This window comes from Cyclospora cayetanensis, unplaced genomic scaffold, assembly GCF_002999335.1.
Source record: "Cyclospora cayetanensis isolate NF1_C8 unplaced genomic scaffold, CcayRef3 CcayRef3_contig_9, whole genome shotgun sequence".
Classification (NCBI taxonomy): Eukaryota; Apicomplexa; class Conoidasida; order Eucoccidiorida; family Eimeriidae; genus Cyclospora; species Cyclospora cayetanensis.
The window spans coordinates 117339-142619 of record NW_020312763.1 but is presented as its reverse complement, the minus strand read 5'-3'; the positions used below and the strand labels follow the sequence as shown (position 1 = coordinate 142619).

At 49.9% G+C, this 25281-nt stretch overlaps 2 protein-coding genes across 2 annotated transcripts; one reads left to right on the top strand and one right to left on the bottom strand.

Moving 5' to 3' along the window:
* Positions 1-1056: 1056 nt before the first annotated feature.
* On the bottom strand, positions 1057-13401 carry LOC34621788. Its single transcript, XM_026336017.1, has 22 exons — positions 13272-13401; positions 12977-13119; positions 12540-12828; positions 12205-12318; positions 11936-12021; positions 11264-11659; positions 10809-11018; positions 10392-10538; positions 9891-10174; positions 9635-9743; positions 8238-9026; positions 7304-7513; positions 5256-6362; positions 5073-5180; positions 4081-4177; positions 3773-3867; positions 3445-3619; positions 2724-2768; positions 2008-2354; positions 1803-1947; positions 1430-1515; positions 1057-1125 (listed from the first exon to the last, which is right to left on the bottom strand). Exons 1-22 carry the CDS (start codon positions 13399-13401, stop codon positions 1057-1059), a joined length of 5181 nt encoding a protein of 1726 aa, XP_026191802.1.
* Positions 13402-23275: 9874 nt separating this feature from the next.
* On the top strand, positions 23276-24148 carry LOC34621786. Its single transcript, XM_022734978.1, has one exon. It carries the CDS (start codon positions 23276-23278, stop codon positions 24146-24148), a length of 873 nt encoding a protein of 290 aa, XP_022588691.1.
* Positions 24149-25281: the final 1133 nt, after the last annotated feature.

Sequence of the window (25281 nt, the reverse complement as noted above, 5' to 3'; positions counted from 1 at the left end):
CAGCTGAAGCTCGTGAATGCTGCAGCTGCTGCTGCAGCTGCTGCTGCTGTAGCTGCTGCTGCGGCTCTGTGGGAAGCGGGTTGTACGAGCCGCTGCAAGCGGCTCCAGTTGGCGGGGGTGTGGCTGCATTGCCGCAGATGTCGGCTTCCATGAGTGCTTTTTGTGTCGTCTTTGCGCTTGTGTTCGTCGCTTTAACGCCCAATACTGCCAGCAGGGCATCAGCCTTCGCTGCCAGTCCTCTTGGCTGCTGGTTGGGAGGACAAGTCGCAGAGCTGGAGGGGGGAGGGGGCTTATCTCGCGAGCTGGCTTGCCGGAGGTGTTGCAGCCCCTTTTCGAGAGAAATGGTGGACTCTTCTGCGTGCTCGTTAGCCCTTGGATGCAGAGAGTCTGCTACGTACTGCTCCTCGGGGTAATGCGCCTGCTCGGAGCGTCCGTTTTCCTGATCGCGTGCTGCAACTGCATGCGGGTAGGCAGTGCAAGGCCTAGGAGGTGTCTGCTGCTGCGCTGTGCGGGCAGCGGCGTGAGTGTCGCTGGTGCGTGCTCGCCGCTGCTGCTGTTGCAGCTGCAGGGGCGTTGAAGCCTCCTTCTGTTCGGAGGAACGCTGAACAACGTTGCGGGGTCTCTGTTTCTGCTCAGCAGTCGACATCAGCCTGCCTTGACGTGCAGCGAGAGCAGCGGGAGTCTTCATCTTGGAAGGATCCTCCTGCGACAGCATCGCCTGTGTCGCTGCTGCAGGAGGAGGCTGCTGAAGAGAAAACAACGCACACGCCCTCATGAGCACCATGAGCTGGCATTTAGGCCGAAAGCCTCTATGCCGGTAAAGGCCTAGCAGTGAGAAGAAGACACGTCCTCCACAAAGACAGCTATGTGCGTCGATTCACTAAGCCGCTGCTAAAAGAACCGCCGCTGTGCTCTGAGCTGCTGCTGCAACGCATGCCACGCAAACGAGGCACTTGATAGCGTAAAAAGAAGACTACATCGCGCCATTGTTGTGTGAGCTGGAAGGCACTTGCACTGCGGATATGAAGACAAGCTCGATACTTTGCTGCGCACTGATTAATCCCCACAAACTGCAGTGGCGAAGGCAGAGCTGCAAGCACTCTTGGATCGTGCAATGCTCTGCAACTGCAGCCAGGGCCACTTCTCTACATCATACCCCTTTCCCGCTGCCTTCCAGATCCTGATGATCAATTCAAAAGGTGAGCCAGCCCTCCCCCCGCTGCTGAGCTATCGGCAGTTCAGAGGAAGCAAGATGCAATGAACACAAAAAGGCACCAATATGCCAAAGCTCGGTTTCCCTCTCAGGCCACACCGTGCGCTTGGGAGCTCTCGCCGTCGAGAAGGGGAGGTAAGGAACGAAGGGATGAAAGGGGGGGAAGGCTAGGGCGCTTCTCGTCAATGGGAGATACAGCTAGCTGCAGCAACGCACTTCGCCAACGCAGAGAGGCAACCATTGGCTAGCAGGAGCCCTTAGCATGCGAAGCGCGCTGATTCGGCCGTCTCCGTCAGATGCCCCTGCGGATAGGGAGGCATGGCGCACAGAAAAAGAGGCAAAAAAGCTTTTGTTTGCGTCTACAGAGGCATATTGCCAGCGGGAAGGTGAGAGCTGTGCTTTGAGCGCGCAGAAGTGACTGCCTGCTTGCGGGCAAGGAGCTGAGAATCGTTTACGAAGCTCTGCAGAAGGCAGTTGATTTTTCTCCAAGGCTAGTTCTAGAATGCGCAGAGCAGGCCACACAAAACCTCAAGGAAGGGGGGAACTTCTATCCATTTTCTAGCTATTTTTCACGCCGAGAGGCACTTACCGAGGCACGACTCATCTAGCAGCACTTCGATGCAAACGTCGTCAAGATACGCCATTTGTTGCTGGAAAAGGTCGAGCTTATCCTGCGTATTGAGCTGCGAAAGGATGCGTTGAGCGTCTCTCTCTGAGCGAAGTGTCGCAGTCTCCTGCAAGTGCTGCTGCGGGCTGTTCTTCTTCTGCTGTTGCTGCTGTTGCTGCTTTGCTGCGGGAGCAGCTGCAGTCAAATCCAAGCGTTTCCGCGGTGTAAGGCGAAGGAAGAAGGGGGCAAAATTGATAGACCCCTTGACAGAGAAAGGCGAAGCAGGCCGTGCGCTGCTGCTTGCTGCGTTTCCTTCAGCAACGTCTGCATACCTGCCAGGCTGACACCAATCGCACTCGATTCTGCACTTGCCAAGCTGCGAGGCGAAACCAACCGCCGTTCCCCGAGATCCCTGCGGCACAGAGCCTCGATAGCGGGAGTACGCTAGACGCTGACCAAGCTGCATTTGCACTGCAAAGATAAAGGTATACTCGCCAAGGCCGTTGTGCTGCACGCCTCTTAGCCGTAAGAATCCTGCAACACGCCAGGAAAAGAAGCAGAGAGCCGTCTCAGCATATAAAAAGGAGTCTCTTCCAAGGAAACATCCAACACAGAAGGCTCAATGGAGACAAGCACATGAAAATGCTCGCTTGTTATGCCGAAGCGCAGGAACCTTTAGCCTTTAGAAGAGTCGAGAGAGAGACACCGCAGGGCACTCATAGCCGCGTGTTGCCGCAATTGCAAGAGACAACGGCAGCGCTGTGCCCCATGAGAACACTGACACTTGCAGCAGCCTCTCCAAAGCAACTCTAAAATCACCCTCGCTACCGCTACATAATCAGCGCTGAGAGACACGTAAATATATATATATATATATCTACATATAGACATACACACACATACCCGCGAGGATGTGCTTCTGAATTGAGAGCAAGTCTGCTGCTCGCACGCAGCAGCAGCTCTCATTCGCAACACGCAGCACAACACTTTCGGCCTGTGGCAGCTTTGCATTCTGTCGTTCCAACTCCTTCTGCAACTGCGTCAGTACTGCAGCGCATGCACAGCAGAGGCATCAGGTAGGCCAATAAACACTTTCAGCATCGAGCGGAGGAGGAAGCTCCGTTCAAGCAAACGAGGATACAGCTGCAAGCACCTCTTTCAAGCTCGCATGTATATACGCATATACATGTATACTCACATACACACCAAAATTGACACACAAATACACACACACATATGAATACACACACACATATGAATACACACACAAAAACACACATACACACACACATATATGAGTACACACACAAAAACACACATACACACACACATATGAATACACACACAAAAACACACATACACACACACACATATGAATACACACACAAAAACACACATACACACACATACACATATGAATACACACACAAAAACACACATACACACACACACATATGAATACACACACAAAAACACACATACACACATACACACACACATATATATGAATACACACTTGCTCGACACTTTCCCGTGTATACACTTATCCACACATACCAATCCACGTACATACACAGATTCTACGCAGAAAAAGCAAACGCATGCACATATTTGACGGACACACCTGGGGCTGAGAGGTGTGCATACTCTGCAGGCACCGCTTTGGCACGTCTAGAGGGAGACTGAGCGGCCATGGATGCCAAGCGACTTGCTAGGAAGGCGGGATCGCCCGATCCCGCGAACACACTGGAGGCCTTTAAATGACACCTTGAGGACAAATTTTTCGCGTTAACGCTAGCCTGCACACAGGAGACCTCTGAGCCTCACAACTCCCCGATGAGATGTCTGTCATGACATGCGTCGAAGAGCGGACGGCGCGCAGGAGGCAGCCTCCATGCTACCGCGTCGACAAGGGACTCTTTTCTCCTCCGAAGGAAGCAGACGTGACATACCGCGTCTAGGGCGTTTCTCAGCGCCGGAAAGGCATCCAGAAGCTGCTTCCCAAGTTCGACTGTCTTCGCCGTGAAGAGATGCGTGTTGCATCGAGCTGCGCATACCCCAAACCACAGAAGCACAGATGCATGCATGCACAGAGCGCAGCCTACGCGACTAGGCGCACCGCACCTCTACGGCAATCGGCGAGCGCCTCTGAGGCACACCACCCACCCCTGCATCAGGAGCCACAGCGAGTGGCGTGCATGCGATCTGCGACGAAAAGCAGCAGGCAGCCACGAGCTCAGTGCCTTACACCGCAGAGAACCTCGGATAGCAGGACGTGGCCAGGGCAGCGAATACGCCAACACAAATGCAGGCGCTCGCGTTTCTTCCACAAAAATAATCGTGTGCAAGCCGCAGTCCTTAGAGTTCCACATTCACACATATACAGCATACATACATGCTACATAGAAGATAGAATGTACACACACACATACAGATAGATACACATACACAGACACACATACACATACACATAAATACATACATACACATAAATGCATACATACACATACACACAACATACAGATAGATACACATACACACAACATACATACAACATACATACACACAACATACAGATAGATACACATACACACATACAGCATACACATACATACAACATACATACATACATACACATACGTACACATACAGCATACACATACAACAAATACATACATACACATACACACAACATACAGATACATACACACAACATACAGATACATACACATACATACACATACAGATACATACACATACAACATACAGATACATACACATACATACACATACAACATACAACATACATACATACACACATACACATACAACATACACGTACATACACACAACATACATACACACAACATACATATACATACACACATACACATACAAACAACATACATATACATACATACACACACAATACTCATACATATACACACATAGCCGCAAGGAGATGCCTCAATCAAGCAGACAGACAAAAGGCCTCTTTCGCGAAAGCCGCTTAGGTGGAAGGCAGCAGCAAATGGAAAGGCTTTCGAAAGGCCCTCTCTGCCTTCTTCCCTTGTTTGTCGCTAGTACAAATTCCTAGACAGCATTTTCACAGCATTCTCCTCCTGCTCCTGCTTCTCCTCCTTTTCTGCCTCCTAAAGGAGGGGGAAAAGAGAACTCAGAGGCTGCGGCAGCCGCTTCATGCAATGTCACAGGGTGTCTCTTGGACCAGCTCCTGCTTGGCGTGAAACTTACGTAGAGATTGTCGCCTTCCTTCACGAAGACAGAGGAGAAGATGCAATACGCGGCGAAGGGCGTTACACCCATGAGAGCTGCGGCTTGTTCCAGAGTATGCATTTCCGCCTAGAGAAGACAAAAAAAGGCATAAGAGGGGGCAGCCAGTGAAGCCACTAGAAGTGCTCCGAAGGCCACATTTACCTCGTCTTTTAACCATGTTGCAGCAAGGCTTTCAGGAGGACGTGCCTCTACGAAACGTCTCGCACTGAGAGCGATGCAAACGCAGCGAGAAAAGCAGAAGGCGGAAGAGGGAGAACGCACTCGCGTGGCAGCGCAGATGGCCTTGCATGCATCCTGAAGGCTGCGCTGGAAGTCGGGAGTCTCTCCCCGCCTCGCGGCAGCAACGTGAACGGAGAGCGGCTTTTTTCCCTCCTCGTCGGGAGGGTCTGCAAGCACTCCCGTGACTCCCCGAAGCAGCCGATAGCCGGCTAGCTTAGCTGCGCTGGAGAAGATGCATAACACGTCTTCTCCGACGCGCCAGCGGTGCGTTTTGTGCGCTGCGACGGCCTCTAACACTTCCTGGTGACACTGCTGAAGGCTCTCAACGAGAGCTTTGGAGGGCTGTGCAATCAGCGGCAGCAGACGATACACCGTCTGTGCGCTGTACCGAAAGTGTGCGCAGGGAGTCGTCTTCGCGTCGAGGCGAGCAGCAGCAAGCCTCTCGCTCCCAGAACTGCAGCCTTCTCTCGCTAGCTGCTCGGCTGCCCCCACAAGCCTCTCCTCGAGAACGACGTCTTCTACCGGCAGCAGCTCGACGAGGACGGTTGAGAGGGCAGTTGAGGGATGACATTCTCTCGCCATTTGCTGCTGCTGGGTACCAGGAAGTGCTCGCGTTAAGGCCATGGCGAGTTGCTGAAGTTGCACTTCGGTAGGGGGCTGCTGGGCAGCTGCTGCTCCCCCTGCTTCCTTGGACCTGGCTTCTGCTTCGTCTGTGTGGCTCCCCCCCAGAATCTGCTGATCGGGGTGCCAGTACGTCGCTACTGCTGTTCGTGGTTGCTCTTCTGCTGCTTTATTCCTTGCCATTGCCGCTGCTGCCTGCGAACGCCACTGTGCGCGGGTTGCATGCTGCTCGAAAAAGCTAAAGGCCTCCAGTTCGTCTGCCACTGCAATGCCTTGCAGCTGCAGACGCCGCTTCTCCGTCTCTACAGCCTGCAGCTGCTCTGTGGGTGCGCAAGGCACCTCAGAGCTCCGCTCTCCACGAGGACGCTCCTCCAAAGGATAGTAAATCGTAGGAAGCCAAATGGCGACCTACAACGAAGACACCCACGCAAGGGGCAGGGCAGTGGGCTGCCCCTCACGCTATCCTTATGCTGAGAAAAAGCGAGAAAAAGCGAGAGAGAGAGAGGGAGAGAGAGAGAGGGAAAGTGAGAGCGAGAGAGAGAGGAAAAAGAGAAAGAGAGAGAGGGAAAAAGAGAAAGAGAGAGAGAGAGAGGAAAAAAGAGAAAGAGAGAGAGGAAAAAGAGAGAGAGGAATAAAGAGAGGAAAGAGAAAGAGAGAGAGGAAAAAGAGAGAGAGAGGAATAAAGAGAGGAAAGAGAAAGAGAGAGGGAAAAGAAAGAGCGAAGGAAAGAAACGAGGACACGCGGGAGAGTCTCCTCTTCCAGGAAGCTTTCTGCGAGGGGAACTGGAGGCAGAAGAAAGCGTTCCAACAGATGACATGCATGTAAAAGCACAGAGGTTAGTCTAGGGGTATCCGACAAGGGAAAAGGCACGCTGGAGAGCAATTTCGGGCAAGAACTGTAGGAGCACTGCTCTACTAAACACAGCCTAACCCTGTACCGGTAGCTCTCTGGTAGGGATGCAGCCGGGGTAAGACTAGAAGGCTAAAGTGGAGGACAAATAGCCGTGTCTAGAAGCATGTTCTGGCTTGCTATCTACTAGAGCATTTTCGGAAATCTTGCGGAGGAGGCCTTGGTGCGAGAGGAAAGCTCAACGTATTTATATAATATATATATATGGATATATAGATATATATAGATATAGATATATAGGCAACATCTGCGCAGCGATGCGTGGGTACCTCGGCGGATACAAAAAGAATGCGAAAATCCCTCCATTTCAAATGCGCGGCTCTATCATCTTAGCAATAAAATGCTATTACGGCGGAAGCCGCCCTTGACGCATGCATGGCACACACAGCCTTGCTTAAGAACGGGGAGCAACAGACGGAGGAGCAGCACAGGCACTTACTGGCGAAGCGAGTTTAACGAAGGGGAAATCGTAGAGGACGAATTTGGAGTCAAGGAGCTTTAGCAGCGCAGCCTCAGGCTGCAGCAGGTCGATGAGCGTTCTTGCGGATCGCTGTTGCAGCTGCTGGCGAGGGAAGGGCATCGTGCTCATCACCACAGACTGATTGGCAGATTCGCGGCGAAAGACTTTCACGCCGCTCCCATAGTGCCACTAAAAGTCGCAAAAAAAGAAAACACACAGTGTAGCAATACACAGAGTATGCGGTGTACATTGACAGTACAGAGCGGCAGACTTCAGAAGGGAAGAAAAAAGGGCAGGATGACGGGAAGCATGAAGACACGGCTCGAAAGGAGGAGGTAGAGGTAGAGGAAGAAGAACGAACGAATGAACAAACTCGCTAGGCACCCTCTCTCCTTCCGCGCGAAGAAGCAGGAAAAACCGCGCTTAGCAAGGAAGGCGTGGTCTCTCTTTGAATGTATGTATGTGTGTGTATGTATGTGTATGTATATGTATGTATATATATGAATATGTATGTGTATGTATGTATGTATATGTATGTATCTATGTGTATGTATGTGTATGTATGTGTATGTGTATGTATGTGTATATATGAATATGTATGTATATGTATGTATGTATGTATATGTATGTATGTGTATGTATATGTATATATGTGTATGTATCTATGTGTATGTATGTATATGTATGTATTTATGTATGTGTATATATATGTATGTATATATATGAATATGTATGTGTATTTATGTGTGTGTATGTATGTGTATGTATGTATATGTACGTATGTGTATGTATGTATCTATGTGTATGTATGTGTATGTGTATGTATGTATGTATATATATGTATATGTGTATTTGTGCACGTGCGCAGGCACAGAATCGCTGCAGCTCTACAAGACTTTGGCAGAGGTCTTACGGCGAAGCAAAGAGCATAGAGGGAAGGCGTGAGGGCAGCCGCATCGGGGGAGGCCCCTGGAAGTGGCATCGTTGGAAAGAGAAGCTCAGTGTCTTGGGGATGCATATCTGGCGAAGGCAGCTGTGGAAGAGCAGCCTTGTCAGATTTCCTTTTCTCGGATGGTAGTAGGACGGCCCCTTGCGTCTTGAGGAAGGAGCAGATCTGAGCGACATGTGCGTCTGCTGCCTCTCTAGGGTTGCATCTGGAATAATCAGAGCAATCAGTGTGGCTGAGGCTTAGCAGCGTGAGGAGGCTGTGCGCCTTGCGCTCATCTAATCGCGCAACGAAGGGGGGCGGTAGCACAAGCACCTCCTCCTCGAGCACACAGCTATTGAGCACGTCGGGAAAGATCGATGGCAGTGAAGACGGGAAGACAGAATTATGAGACGATGCTGCCTCGGCTTCCGAGGAGAAGCCCTCGCTGTCAGCCTCCGTGCAACACCCTTGCACCTGTGCCAAGACACTGGGAACGTCTACCAAAATGTCGAGGCTTCTACTGATTACTTTGTGCTTGAAGAAGAAACATTCGCAGTCATACACCGCATCTGCAGACGCCAGTGAAGTTACGGCATTATTAAAGCGACGACCCTGCTTTACGCTAGATGTCTCATCCCGCATCAGCAGAACCACACGGCCAACAATATTGCGTCTCAAGACATCCGGTCGAAGCCGTCTAAGCAACGGAAGAACTATGCGCTCAAGCGTAGCCTCGTCCACAAAGGGCAGTAGCGTGACGCCCCCCCAAGGAACCTGCAACACGCCAGTGGGCAGAAACAGAGACACATAACATGAGCAGATACTCTGGAAGGCAGAAACAGAGACACAACATGAGCAGATACACTGGAAGGCAGAAATAGAGACACACCACATGAGCGAATACACTAGAGGGCAGACATAGAGACACACCACATGAGCGGATACACTAGAAAACAAAAATAGAGATACACCACATGAGTGGATACACTAGAAAACAAAAATAGAGATACACCACATGAGTGGATACACTAGAAAACAAAAATAGAGATATACCACATGAACAGATACACTAGAGGGCAGAAATGGAGACTGAAGACGCTTCTTAGATCTCTGACATCACTAGAATCACCAAGTAGAAGCGAAAGCAGAGAGGACACCTGGTGCCCATGAGGATCTGCTGCACGGCACGAGTAGTCTCCCAAGGCTTCTTCGGAGGAGAAATAGATAGACACAGAGTCCAACAAAAAATGGGTGCACATCAACTGTTGATGCGCGCCTTTCCCCCTTTGACGTCTCGTCGCAGAGGATTGTCACCCCCCACCCCACCCTCCTCCTTTACAGCCGCACTGACTCCATGCACAAGTCTCTATTCGATAACGCACTTTGACCCCTTCCATATCGATCTCGAAGTCTCGAGGAAACGCATGCGCGAGTTCCGCTGGAGGATTCAATAGAAGGGGCCGCAGTTCTTCTGGCAGCAGATTTGCTGATCTGAAAACAACGACTCGAGCAAAGGGTGGCTTCCCACTGCAGCCTGCGCTACAGCGTGAGGGGTATACCAAGAAAAAGCTGCCTGCTTCTCAGCTTTGTTCCAGAAAGGGGAGCTAAGCGGCTAAGGGGCCTCCCCCCTTCACTCACTGCGGAGGTAAGATGGAGAGCAGCTGCATGAAGGGCGAGTAGGGCGAACCGTCTGGCAGCGAAATTGTTCGGTTCACAAGATAAGCGCGATCGAACTCAGCTGCCTCCGCGACTCTCTCGGGGAAGCCACAAGTCGCGCTGCTGCTGCTATACACCTCGCCGTATACACCACTGGGGTTAAAGACGGAGCATCGGAGGACGTCGTGCATGAACGGTGCATAGTGGTATGGGTAATACCACCTCCATCCGCTTCCGTCGCAGCCACGAAAGTAATAATACGCAACCTGCAGCGCGTCCAGAAACAGCTAGGAGTCTAATTTCTCTAGCCGCGGGAAGACGCAAAGCATAAGGCCCCTAGAAGGCACTCGACCCCTCCATAATATCTATATATTATGTATATATTAGCATCGTGAGAATGGGGTGTGCGCGCTGACCGCATGCGCATTGCACTGCACGAGCAGACAGCGTGGTAAGAGAGTCTGCGCAGACTAGGATGCATACCCACTGAAGACCTTCTAGGTAACTCTGGCACAGATGCTGCAGCTTCGCCTGCCCCTCAGGCTTAAAGACTGCGAAATTCAGCTTTCGCTGATAAAATCGAGCACGAAACGCTGCGCTTGCATCTCCACACGAGGCATACAGCTCCATCTGAGCAAACGCCACACCGTCTCACAGCGTACAAGTCTCACTGCAAATGTGGGAGTCACTCTGGGGAGACACATGCATGCAGCTGCACAGGAGGAGGAGGAGACCGCTGGAGGGACGAACTTTTCTGCGTGCAGGCTTCCTGCATAGACAGGAAGGTACAAAGGCTGACTGTTAACACTCTCTACACTTGTTGCAGACAAACAGGGAGGGCGTCATTATAATTCTGGTCCAAAGAGAGAGAGAGAGACAAAGAGAGAGAAATACGCATACCTCCTCTTCCAGCTCTCTGCCCCCCCTCTTCTGCCTTAGCCACTGCATGTCTGACGCCTTCCCTTCAACCTTGGGGTCTTCTACCGTAGACACAAATAGGTTGAGGAAAATGTACAAGTTCAAGAGATTCAGCTGGCCGCATCGCCTCACAAGCCATGGCCCATCGTCGGGAGTAACGCTCGTCAAAGGAGCTGCCAAGACGCGATACTCCTGCCCCCACACGCAGAGAGAGATCTCCAAATATAAACTGTATCGTGGGTGGAAATCAGCTTCCGCATAAACCGAAAGCGTCCCCAGCAGCAAGGCACTACAGCAAGACACGCCGCCTCTGCGGCGGCTACTCACCCTCGACAGCCAGCGCATATATCAAAGATTTGCACCCCAATGCACGGGCTACATAGATATATATATATATAGAAATGCAAAAAACACAACGGTTCAAGGGAGTCGCTTACGGCAAGAAACCTGCGGTAACAGGCAATCATGGTGTCAAGGCCTTTCTCTCCGATATCTGTTGAGAACGTATGCGGCAAAAAATCGTTCCCCGCCAGAAAGCAGAAAATGACAAAGTCATCAATGACGCGCTCCCTCTCGCTCGCGAGAGAGAGCATCGTCTCGATGTTGGGGTGTATCCGCGTTTCTAGTTTCTGATTTGGCGGCAGAGACACCGCATCGGATCCATTGCTTGTGCTCGATGACACGTTTTCTGAGACTTGCCGCTGCTGCGTAGAGGCCTGCAGCTGCCGCTGGTGTAGACTATAAGCCACCTTCTCGGGCAGAAGATCAATCACCAAGTACTCCCGCAGCAACGAGATATGCAAGAGCTGGAGCTTCTCGGGATTATACAGCATCTGCAAGGTGCACCACCCCCATCACACATCATGCGAAACAGGCCGTGCAGGCAGGCTATACCATGCCAGACAGCCTACACATGTGCAAAGGGCAAGAAATGCAGATCGCGACTTCCCACCATGCAACGTGCGAAGGAGTCACGGCAACCAGGAAAGGAGCGAACACACACCGTTAAAATCCTGAGGCGAATGAGCTGAAACGATGAGGGTATATACAGACACACGAAAAGAATGAGATCCACCAATTTTTTGCATGCAGTACCCAATAACGCTTACTCTGTCTGCTGCATCGACAGTAGTTTGGCGACCAAAGATGACTTCCTCCCTTAACAATGCGAACTGCGGCTCGTGAGACGCAAGGGCTGAAAATACACGAAGGGAGTAGAACGAGACTAGGGGCATATCGTGATGCAAGTGTGAACACATTCTTACAAGGGCAGTTTATTACACGTCTACAAGCACTCGAGGCACCCTTCGTGGAATGGGCTTTCACTACGCAAAGTCGGAGGAATGCAACTGCGAATTTTTCCCCCGCATTGGCTCACACAACATTATTAGATCGGCGTCGAGGCCATACAGGCAGTGCCTTGTATTGGGATCTGCATTGCCTGCCGCCTTGCAGCACCGAAGGTAGGCCATTATTTTGTGCTCTCCCTCCCCTGAAACGAAAAAGCGCTCATCTCACAGACTTTAAGCTTCACCAAGAAGACCTATTTTGCAACCGACAAATGATGAAAAAACGAGGAACACCTTGTGTATGCACAGACCACTCCTTGAATGAACCAAGCGTGAGGTATCAACTTGTAGCCCGATCTTAGTGAGTGAGTGGAGGGAAAAAAGACATATCTCTCTCTCGTACGCCAAAATACGTTCAACTCACCAGGAACATCAGGACCTGACAGCAAAACTTTCAGCCCACGCCACCGCTGATCTTCGTTGAGCTTCTTCTCACAAAAAAATCGAAGATGGCGAAAGAAAGAGGCCATGAACTCTGTTCCAGGAGAAATGCAGTTACTGTCAAATCCCTTTACGGTGTGAGCTGCCTTCCTAGCCGAGCATGAACCAGCTCCCTGACCCTTCGCGTCTGACATTGCGTCTGCACGCCGCAGATTCTCTTCTGCTGCAGCCGCTTCCGCTGCACTCTTAGCTGCCCTGTACCGACGGGCTCGCTGAAGCAACCAGACCAGGGATAGCAGCAACAGAGTGATGGCATTTGAATCACGTGAAATTCTCCAAAATGTGCATGGATAGGGATTAACGAATACGCCCCCAAGTAGCAGAGCTGAGAATCGCTCAAGAGTCTTTCAGAGGCCACACCTGCTGATTCATCTTAGCACGAGGAGCCACTCCATCAGCCGCGAGATAGAGCAGCTTGCGTGGGGATATGGTGGATATAACTAGATCCAAAGCTGAAAAGACTGACTGCCACATCAAGTTCTCATTCGCATGCAGCATGCCACCTGAGTGAAAAGTCAAAGAACGAACGGAGTCAACCCCCACATTTTAATCAAAGTGCTTTCCTTCCCAAGGACTGTCTCACGAAGACGGCGTGCATCTCACAGTGCTAGTTCACTGATTCAACATAACGAGGCTTTACCTGAGTTGCCGTGACTGCAGTTGTGCAAAATTCCATTCATATCCAAGTACAAGTTGTCGAAAGCAGGGATGGACGAAGCATCAATCTTCTCGTTTATGAGCGGATAGCGCTCGGAAAGCCACCGGTAGAAGCGTCCTATCCCCATTTTCGCTCGGAGCGAGAAGTACACGCAACACGATGGAGCAGGTAAGACTATGAAATGACACCTGGTGTCTGAGCAATACCACTGCGGCGCTCAAAAATTATAAACCCCACAGTTCCTTTTGTACCTTAGACCTGTCATTGGACCCCTTTTGGTGATTCGCTTGGCCCTTAACCGCAGACAAGGGATGTCGTGGCTTGGGAAAGAGGCTGAGACTGCCGATGATCATGTAGGACTGCAGGATGAGTCTGGCTTCCTCTGATCAGGGAGTGTAGTTATCCCCCCTCTAAACACAGAGCGAAAATCCGTCCCAAGCTCTTTGCTTTGAAAGTGTTCCCTTCTCAATGAATAGAAACCAATAAAAGGGGTAGCAAGATTGCCGTGATATAGTGGCGATCAAGCTGGCAGGCCTATATTTCAGGGAACAGGGACATATACAAGACGGGTGCACAGCGCCACATGAAGCCAGCTTCTAGAAATGAAGAATTATCAGAGATTCCGCCAAGCAAATTGTAGAAGGGTGTTGGCTATACTCAACATCGTGCAAATTTCAGATACAATCGGTCCCTGTTTTTGTGCTGCATGCATGGAGAACGGGTCGAAAAATCACCGCTAGATGTACCCCACAGAGGCTATTTCCACTGAAAACCACTCGATTTATTCATCTTAAATACTCCGCATACTTTGAATGAGAGCAGCTACCCCGATCTCTTTCGACCGATTTCCCAGTACTCTGGAACCCCGTGAGTTGGCTGGTCCGGTGCTGCTCCACTGCCGGCCAAATTCAGCAATGTGTCGTTTTGCTGGAATCACTGAATTGACGGATTTACGATTCTTAACAAGATTTTTGCGCGAGCGCTTGCACACACCTTGTCAGATGCTGCAAACAGACGCTCCGGACAATACGTGGGAAAGTCCCAGTTACGATATTCCTTGGCGTTTGTGCATGCAAGCATTCCATATACTTGGTGGAGAGGTGTCTCATTTTCCGTGCCCTCCGGCTCTTCTGCATACGAGAACTCTGCACAATTCGTGGATACAGGTCTTTGTTTCAATGTACTCTCCTGTGTCTTGCACTGCTCGAGAGGTTTGCACAACACAGCTTGTGTTCGGTAACAAAATGCCTAACACAGAAATTCTTGGGCAGAACGGTCTCTCAGGAAAGCCGCTTGCTGACACTTCTGACTCTTGCTCTATGGTATCTATGGAAAAACATTGGGGCTAATTGCGCTTGACAAAAAGCTTTTTAGTGTCTTCCAAAAGAGCTGCCCCCTTCACCTACCAGTGCCCCCATATTCCGACGTTAGGAAAGAAGTAAAAGTCGAGTGCTCATTGCCCCGCCTATTTAGCACTCCAAGCATCCACGAATAAATGTACGAAGCATCGAGGACGAATGCCCACAACATTGCGCCTTACAACACAGGTCCAACAGTATTCCGCAATAAGCTTTACTAACAGACAATAAATTTTGTCGTTTCCTTCTAACTCTTGATCAAATAAGCTAGTGTAGTAGAAAGGGTTGAAAAGTAGCGTAGCTCGCTACGCTTTCCACCCCAATTCAATCAATTCCCCTCATTGTCAATACCTGTACGTCAATACCAACTGCATGCAGGACAGCGGAAGAGCCCGCTAAATCGCCACATCACAGGAGGACGGGAACGCTAAAACAGCGCAAATGAGAAAGACAAACGTGCTCATCAGTGCTAAAAAAAATCTACGGGGAACAAGACCCACACATTGGCCCGTAGCGACGGAGGAACCAGAGCAACGAGGCAGTATGGCTCTCTGTTGGTGGGGCACTCAAATGTGTGAGGCTCCAGCCACTAGAAAGCAGGACACAAGTGGAATGTGCAAGGAGAAGCAAATGCACGCTAGTATATGCATGCCCGATGTCGACGTTGAGTAGAACGTTATCGATTGCCAAGCCCCACAGGAAGCATTTGGAATGAAGTAGGGGCAATGCAGCTGAAGTTGGCTGCGCATAGAACTGCATATGGAGAACACCTTGGCGAATAATAATTGTAATTCTTTCATCAAGTAAAATCGACGAAGATAGCTCACTGAAGAAAAGCAAGGAACACCGTCCATGGCGACAGGTGTTGTGATGCAAACGAAGCCGTGTATTTCCCTGCCTGCAAGTGCAACGCGAAAATTGCCTATGCAGCAACCAATAGGATTGCAGTTCCCCTCCCCACTTCACTAGACCATTTTGTTCTGTTTGTATTCGGCACTCATCAGTCTCAGAAGCCAGCACGTCTTCGGCTCCGTTTGGATCATGCACCTTCTCATAGGTCACTTGTCTGCACTGCAAAGGCCGCACAAGTGGTTTGGAGTTTGGAAATGTCTGTTGGACGCCAGTCTTGATAGTTCCACGCCACAAGCTTCTCGGAAATCCGGTAAAGGAAGGAAAAGCATTCCTTCGTGAGGCAAATGCAAATGGTCCTATCCACCTAAACTAAAACTTCTTCGTCTGTTCACCGGATGCACATCGTATAGCTTGTCAAGCCACCTGACCCAGGCCTCTAGGCTAATAGCACACAGCTGGACAACGCATGTCAGTTATGTGCTTTTTGTTGCTTGAGCTTTGAGCCTGTGTTGGGGTACACGAGCCAGCTGCTTTTTGAGTCTTTTGTCTGCAAAGAGTTGCCGGTGACCTCGGACCATTGGGCTCAAACATGTTCGTACAAAAGTTCCTTAGTATGAATCAGATGAGCTGCAGAACAACAACTGGAGAAATGTTCTGTCATAGTGTAAACTAAGTCACAAAGAGAAGTTGAAGCCAAACATCTGGATTTGTGAAGGCCCAGGGTCGCAAATACTATAGAAGATTACAAATGGTGCTTTTTGCCTGTCCTTCTGCCTGGGGGTGGTTCGCAGTTCGCAATATGGTCAAAGTGTACGCTTCGTAGGCACGCTACAAGCGCTAGCGAGCTTTGGATCCATTTGTGTAATGCTGTTCCCAGGTATTCTTTGAAGCTTCATGAGACGAGCTAAGAATAATAGAGCGACCTCCTGACCCATGTTAGAGCGGGGGCAAGGGATGAAAAGAGCAGATTTGCCGATCCTGTCAGCGTAAATACTATCCTGACACTTAACGTCAGGCAGTCCAGCAATGAAGTCTGCAGTCATCAGACCAAATCCTTTCTGGAGGCGGGATGCATTGTGGGAGGGCGGGTTCAGAAGAATTGAGTGGCTTCAGCTCCAGCCACTCAGGGCGGGTTGGGGATGTGAGTTTTTTGTCAGCTAATTCGCAAATATGAGGAATTAAAAATATCTGCCTCATAGCAATATTGTTCAGAAGCTTGAAGTCAACGTAGACGAGCCGCCGTCGGTTGTGTTCTTGGCAGCAATACTGACCTCCGCCCAAACCCGCTGGCCAATGCTAGCGTTTTGGTCATTTAAACACCTCCTGCCTCTACCGCTCAAGCTCTCCTTTATGCTGTGGGAGCTTTCGATACCGCGGAAAAGAGCTTGGAGCTGATCTAAGGATTAGTTTAGTACGGCGGTGCTGACGGCCAGCAGGTGGCCAGCCTACTGGAAGCTCTTCATTATTTGGCACCATTATGAACGCTCCTTTAAAACTTGCCTATGTCTGCGGTTCCGCTTCTTAATTATGCATCGAAAAGGTGATGAAGAAGCTCCTCTAGGAACAGTAAGACGGAATGCACGCTCACATCTGTCTTCCGGATTCGGACGAAGTGGCATTTGACTACCGTAGACATGCCATTCCTTGCGTTCTGCCGCCCGTCAGCAAATCTTAGTTTTAGGGACTGCGCCAAAGAGTCAACAGGCAGACTGCGTTCGGCGCATCATCTCGGATGATAGATCCACTTCATATCCTGTGTCAACTAAAAGCTAGCGATTGTTGAGATATAGAGTGAATTTGCAACGGTACATAATTGCTTTGTGGTGAGTCCACGAATACGCCTTTAACGTTTGTAGGCCATTCCATACGATGCAGCCAGCGTGGGGGCCCTACCGTTTCCCGATGTGTCTTCTTTGCCTGCCATGCAGCCTGCTTCCACTGGGCTCAGTCCCATTGTTCAAATCTTCGGCTTTTCGCATGCGTTCGCAGTTCGGGATTACACGACCGAACATCTTACAATAGAAGCAGGAGTATAGTCGTGGGACTTTGTGGGGCTGCCTAGGAGCATGATTTTCTCCGGCTCTTTCGCTACACGTAAGACTGTAGACTAGTGCAGGTAGACACAGTCCCGACATCCATAGACTCTAGCGTCTGACGACTATTCATTGTAGGCCAAATATGCAGCAGCTGGGAGCCTACTTGCTCTTGAAAGCTCAAGTCGTTCATCAAACGTGGAGATTCTACCGGCTGGGCGTTTCCTATCTAAGTCGTTGACCACCCTGTGCGAGCGCCTAACAAAACACTTCGCTGAGTTCTGAGACAAACCGCTGGTAAAGCGGCTGTTTGCCCACGCCATGGGTTTTGCCAACAAACGCCTAATAATTCTCTTCGTACCGATCGATCGATAGATTTCACCGCTTGAGATTTCGTCACTCTCCCCAAACCTTCTATTGAGCTGATCTCAATACAAACTTACGAGTCAAGGCTTGTATGAAGGCTTGAAATGTAGTGCTCCCTGCAAGCAGATGACTTCCTCTACATGAATCGGAGCTATCACTGAAGTGCTTTCCTCTCCACCAGTTAATATGTCGCACGTTGCATTTGTTCCTCTTTACCTCGCGGCTACAAAGCGAATTCGAGTTCCTGCCGGTTGACGGCACTTTGGAGAACTTGCTTACCACTACGGCCGTCAAGCATTTATGGTATCAGCACAGCTCCTTTGATGCTTCCATAAACCTTTGATCGACTGGCAAATCATGCACGCGTTACAAGCAGGCCTCTGAAGCCTCAGCAGGCGTTTCGCAAGTATCGCGTTCAACGCCCGACAAAATTTTCCGCCTGATGTCGAAAAAAATCAGATTATTGAGCTACCGAATAGCGTCATGAACCACCAGGGAGCTGTTTTAAGGATAGCTGACATCCCCCTTCATCCCCAGCCAGTGGGTTAGCGGGGAAGAGCTGCATTGAACCATGCGCTTGCTACCAACCGTAAAACTCCGAGGTCTCCTTATGAAGATACTTAACTCTATACCCTTTATACACTCGATAGAGAGCTGCAGAGTGTGTTTTCAAAGAGTGTCTTTATTTCTTTTCGTTGGTCTCTCAAATTCCCCGCATGAAGGAAGACAGGGTGCGCGTAGCTGCACCCTCCAACCACGCAGAGCATGTACAACGCGTTGCATGGAACATCTAGCTCACAGTTACACCACAATGCGTCCTTTGGTATCTAAAATGCGGCACTGTGCAGTAAACAAAATATACGAACGGACAAACCAAATAGCTATGTCTTGTTCTTGAATCAAGTATGACTAGCACTGTAGAAGATGCCTGCAAGTATAGCTTTGCCTCCTATTTGCAGTGCTTAGAAAGTGGCTATTGTACTGCGGCCCTTCGGCCACCAAGCAGGAGTATGCTAGCGTGGCAAACACGGAATATAAAGACGCATCTCTAAGTCGACGTGGGGCACGTGTAGTTAACCAAGGGAAATTTGGTTAAGTACAACTTCTGTAAGCATGACTGCAATAGAGCTTGTGCAACATCAACTCTTTGCTTTGTGTAGCTTAAGCTCGTATGTTCTTTTTATTGCAGATCACTGTACACCGGATACTTCAAGATGCATTAGGATGTGCGTGTGTGCTTAGACGCAATGTGCAACCTGCTGTATATAGTCGTGGTGCTTGCAGAGTTTAGTTGCAAGCACCATTGCTCTCCCACACCCCTTCTGTCGGGACACTAGGGGGCGCAGGCAGGTGAAGAAAGAGTCCTTTTAGATAACCACCAATAGCTCTATGTAGTTTGCATTGAGCTTGGAGAACTTGGACGCAGCACTACAGTTCAGCTATTTCATCATTCTCTAGTGTGGGGAAAGGCTGTCACCGCATCGTATGGGTGTAGTCAGTATTGATGAGCATGATGTCATTGATTGCAACTTTTGGTTAATGCCAGGAGTGATTCAGAGACTGTATCTACACGCATCTGCTCCGCGCTTCCTGCCAAGACGCAGTAACACTGTGGGGTGTTAGCTACGAGCAGGAAGAGTTCTACATACGACTCAAAGCTTTCTTATATCTAGTAGGGTTTGGGGGTAAATCGAGACCATCTGCCGCAAAAGCCTACCAAAACATTAAAAAGCTACGCATAATGCGAACACCAAAAGGGAAGTGCGTCGAGCTCAAAGATAGCCCCGCCCCACCAAAGGCAGATAATAACAGAAAGGCCGATAAGTAAAACCAGTTTTCACTCAAGTATACGTAGAATGCGATCTAACGCAGTTGCAACACTGAGAGTGTAGCTATATTCTGTTACGCACAGCGTCGGAATGGACGTCGAAGCTTTCGCGCGATTGGTTCTGCTCACAGGGAGCAGTGTTACGGGAATGCGGCGTGGGAAAAGCTATGTGTCAAGTAAACCATTATGAAAAGGCAGGAAAGAAACAGGCCCTTCAGCTGCGACGCGAAAGGCAAATCGGGAGGTGACAATGGTCCGTCCCAGCAAGTGGAGTGTTGGCAGTGCAAACCGGATTTTTTTCAACTACGTTCTTTTAGAGGGCAGCATTTTTGCATGGTATTGTTTTCCGTCATAAAATGGAATGGGTAAGGAGTACTCTATGTGGTGGGCAGAACTTCGTGCTGCTGCCGATTGTGTTCCATGGTCTGCCCGAGCCACAGGGAGCACCCCTCCTCAGACAAGCCCTCAATATTTGTGCGTTTCCTTCTTGCCTGTTGTCCGAATTTCTGAGTGCCAAAAGAACGAAAGACATAGTGCTGCATGATCGTCTTTCGTAATCCGGCTGCTCTGGATTCGTTGGCAATTCCCCAAGGAGTGTCAGGTAGTTGTGGAGCCGTTTGCTCGACGGGGTTGCATCGATCTGCGCCTCCCAGTGTAAAGTGGCTATGCGGATTCTAAAGTCCCTGTGCTTATTCGGGAGTGCGGCTGCTGGGCTAGTCGCGTATTCTGCTCAAACTCCGTTCCTTCGGGATATCCCAGGGAACCCGGAGTCAGACGGCAAGCGAAACGAAGGGAATGGCGAACTTCCCTCCTTAGAGAGGCATATAGGCTTCCCAGTTGGCTCCTTAGGATACATTTTACAACAGAGAATGGTGAAGCGGAGGAGAAAAGAAAAGGAAGGGAAAGCGGAAGAATTGGCGTCTTTGAGGCTCGAGGCATTGGTGGAACGCTTAATCGAAAACGCTGCAAGGGAAACAGCAGAAAATCACGACAAGAGCGAACCACCGAGCACGATTACTGGCCACGCTTAATTTGATTTCTTTGAAAGCAGCCAGGCAGTCGATTATCTGCCAAGGAGGCATTTTGTCTCGGTGTATTTCTCTCTTGATTGTCCCCGAACCTCCACCATCCCTATTTGCCGACCGTGGCCCGTCCTTTCTCCGTATATGTTTTCCCTCTCCATCTTCACTCTTCAGTCTCGATGTGGCTTCCACTCCGGCTTTTCATTGTCGCGTTTGGCAAAGGCCGTTCAAGGTTTCACATTCGCAGATGGAATAGACTAAAGGCGCCGGTGATGCACATCTCGTGGTCTCTTGTGCTTCTTAACTTTCCTATCCTTCGATTACTGTGCTAATGGGCTGCGCGACTGGCGGTTCTCCACTTGGAAGGGAGAAGCCTTTACATTGGCAGCTGATTTACAACAGCTGTACATGCTCTTCGTGATAGGCATGCATGCTTTCAGTTACTGGCATGGGCAAGCGGTGTACGTGATTGTGGCGCCGCCTTTCATTGGGACCTTGCATATGCCTATCAGCGTCTTCAACTTTACCTGGCCACCGAAATTCGTTCAGTAGTAGCCAATGTGCTGCAATAATTGTAGTGTTAACATATTTGGGGGAGAGAATACGAAGTGGAATGATGAACTGTTATATGTGTATATAGTTGTTTTTGTGTGCTGTATACGTTCGTTCTACCCGATACTTTGCGCTATCATATGTTTTCAATTCCACCGCTCCCTGGTTCTTCGTTTTCTTTATCAGTGTGACCTACGTTTTCTACCTGGTGCCTCAGCAGAGAGGCACAGGCGGCTGTGCAGCCGTCCAACTTATTGCTCTCATTCCTTATTTGCCGACTTCTTCTAGACGCCTGATTCATTTAGGTCTTTTAACCTGATTTCCTAGGACTGAGGGGAGAAACTGAGGTTTAGTTCTACGGCTGAAAGCTGCAGTCTCAAAAACAGCCAGCCATTGGACGCCATCAAGACTCGCACCTCCCTACAGCAGTAGCTCGGTAGAGAAAAGCTCACCTTGTGTCTCAAAGTCGATAGGGCAAGCTAGTGCATTATCAGGAGTTTTGAGGCCATCCCATTTCCAAAACCACAGGGGGTCGCTCTCCCGCATTCTGTTTCCAGCCCCCACCGGTACGCGCCTCATCATTCCCGACGTCAACCGGCTTCCTCCGAGCAACGTCGAGCACTCATAAAAAGGGAGATGTGTAGGACTTAGCCCAGTAGCCCGTTCGAAAAGAGGCGCTCGACAATTGCGTAAGGGTGTGGAGAGTTACGTTGTACCCCACAGGCGTGGGTACTCGTGCAACTGAGAGAAAGTTTGGTAGGCCTTTGTGCAAACGAAAAAGGCGAGGCATCACCCGTGCATTCCCTTGGGTCACGTCGTCCATTCCACGTCGAGCTGACGCAAGCGAGTTCTTGAGCGTGAGACTTCCTCGCTGAGGTTTCTCCAGGGGACTTGACAACTATTTTCCAATTTAAAATGCTTTAGCTTTCCTAACCTATACGGAAAAAAGATAATGACTGCAGTGGGAAGAGGAGGTATGCGTGGCCAGCACACGCAGGACCACTGGTATATTTTGTATCGGGTGGGTCTGCTTGGCCGTGCGTCGGAAGGAAAACGCATGAAGTGCACCATGCATGTGTCTGCTTATGCTCCCTAACTGCTTCAAACTCTGGAAAGTTATAATTGCGAAGATGTGTAGGGGGACGCAGACTTCGGGGGTCCCTGGCCAATCGCCATTGTCGCTGAGAAGACCTGCTAGCGTTACCAGCCGTGGAATTGAGGCGAAAGCAGCAACGGGACGAACGACAGCTAACCTTGAATAATGCACCAATGCTTGAAGGCTTTTGAAGCAGGGAAAAGCAGAGCTGCTGCTTGGAAGAGTTTACGAAAGCAGCTGCCCATGCCACTCCACTGGCGCTGGCGGTTCCCCACCCGAGCACCTCGCCTCGTCCAAGGGTTCCTTGAGCGCTTGCTGGCTTAGCTGCCGAGCGAACTGTGCCATTGCACAACCTTTCACCTCCATCATAGTGACTCGTTCTGATTCGTTTGGGCTGTTATTCTTACAAGACGAATCCTCTCCGGTCGGTCTTTGTGCCTCGGGATCAGGAGTTTGCTGAAACCCCTTCCTTCGACCCGCTGTGTGATTATGCACCTGTTATTGCAATTAATACTGAAGTACTGATTGCTTTCTCTTAAGCTCCTACTCTCTCCCGTGAAAAGCAGCCTCATCGAGCTCTCTTTATCACTTTGCGTGGATTTGATGATGTGCCAACACGCTTGTGAACTGCCTCGACTCAGAGACTTTAGATTTTCTCACCCATCCCCATGTTATATCCCTCTTTCATGGGTTTAAATGTGCATCAAGTTGCATTACATCGGCACAACGCGGTCTAGTTTATTGTAATCGTTCGTGCCTTCTGCCTGCTGCTATACTTGCAATACAGCATCGTAGGTTTAGTTGTTCACTTTCATGTTTGCTGCATGTTCTGCGCTTTAGGTTTTTCTCCCGTATTTGTGAAGATTCTGTCTAGCTTACCACAAACGATCGACGATGTGGCGCCCTCAGGTTGTATACCATGTCACCGCGGTGTGCTCTCTGTTACTTCTTCTCTCCCAGAGTTCTAACGCATCTGAAGGGAACAGTATCTCGCACGCAGGTGTTCTTGATTCAGTAATAAAACCTCATTCTCAACAGCATGGCCTACGACGTGAAGAGGGCCCACTTGAAGGCTCGCAAGCTTTAGTGGAGCAACAAGCCCGGGGAGGGGCAAATCAATCAGACGAAGATGTAGAGCTCGAATCGAGCGAGCTCAACGCTGGCACGGAGACAACTCCCAGCGAACATTCGAACGAAGAAATTGGACAGGCGCTGGAGCGGTTTCTGACAGTGGAAAGGGAAGCACTGGAAGAGCTACAGGAACAGCTTGATGCGTCTTATGAAGGAGAGAAGCCTAGCGGAACCGCTAACTTCCTGCAGGCGAACAACGTGGAGACACCCCTTGAGGTGTCCAATACGCAGGCTGAGTTGCCTGGCCATAATACTAGCGCTGACAGGTTTGATGGGACACAGGGAGAAGAGGAACAGGAGGAACAGACGCTAGAGAGTAGACGTCATGCTGGATCGAGGTTTAAAAGGTTTATTGACAAAGCAAGAGATAGTGCAAAGCATGCCCTTAAAAAATTGAAAGCAGAAGGTCATAACCTGGCAGAAAATGTAGAAGATATGGCGCACGATGCCAAGAAAGGACTGCGTAATGCTTGGGAAAAAACTAGTGACGCGGTTAAACGGGGTTTGAAGGGTGCGAAATCACGCTTAACGGATACCGTTTCTCGGATTAGAGACAAAATGCATAATGAAGGGAAAGAGGGTGCAAACGCAACCGACGAGGAAAGTGGTCTTACCCACTCAACAGCAGAGAATTAGCCTAGCAGTGGCACGCAGAAGCGAGACGTTCAGCAAATGGAAGAGGAGCAGCACGCATGAGAACACATTTTCCCCTGATGAGCTGCGGAAGATCTACCACGTGGATTCTACAAGTGGTGCGCAGAGGGAAGTTTCCCAGGAAACAGCTTCCAGGGGGTCATCATATTTGGGCCGGAGGCAGAAGCGTAGGCTGTCTTTGTGGCTGCTTCCCTTTACAAAATATGAAAGAGTCAAACGGTTTTGTATCGATAAATGCAATCCAACCGCTAGCGGGCAGTGCAAACGTACTCACAATTCAAAGAAATGTCGAAAAGGCAGCAGTCTTAGCTTGTGCTAATGACTGCACACTGGCAGTGGGACAACGGCCTGAGGTAGCAGGGGTGTTGCATGGCAGTTTTGAGAAGCTCAAAGAACAGAAACAAGACATGAATGAAGTCTATCCTGTGCCGCCCCACTTAACGTGGTGGAAAGTGCACAGATGTTGCAGCAATCACATTGTGATGGCCGGCGTTCCCTGGCTTAAGACGTGCGGTTCTTGCCTGTACGCTAACTGCTTTTTGATGCTCCATGCAACTTCTTGTGCTGTGTAGGCACTTTTATACAACTTGCAGCTTTTTGGCTCTTCAGCATGTGGAGAAAACAGCAAGAAGCCAGAGGGAAGTAGAAATCCACGACTTGGTGAGTATTTGTTTGTCGTCATCCACGAAATCAGTCACATGGTGGCACTAAGGACAGGCATTGGTAGGACTTGCAGGTAGATTTAGAGTCTGCATATCTGCAGGTGGCGCGGACTAGCTGCTTTTTGACCGTAAGTAGTATTAATAGAAATTCAAAGAGAAGATTGCAGGGGGGGGGCCGAGATTAGAGGAAGGAGGAATGTACAAGGCACAGAAATGGTAACTAGGGATTCACTGTATTAGATCGCACATGGGAATGGCTCACTTCCAAGTCACCGAGCTCTAGCAAGACTTCGACTGCAACGAATAGCACAAGGACGGAAATAGCAGCTGCTTTTGTACGTTATCCCCTTTATAGTTTGCCGCTGGCGAGCAGCACGCTTCGGATGGGCACGAGGAGCAGTATTTATAGGGCACGAATTTTAAGGTGGGAGCAGAATAGACTAGCCACAGTAT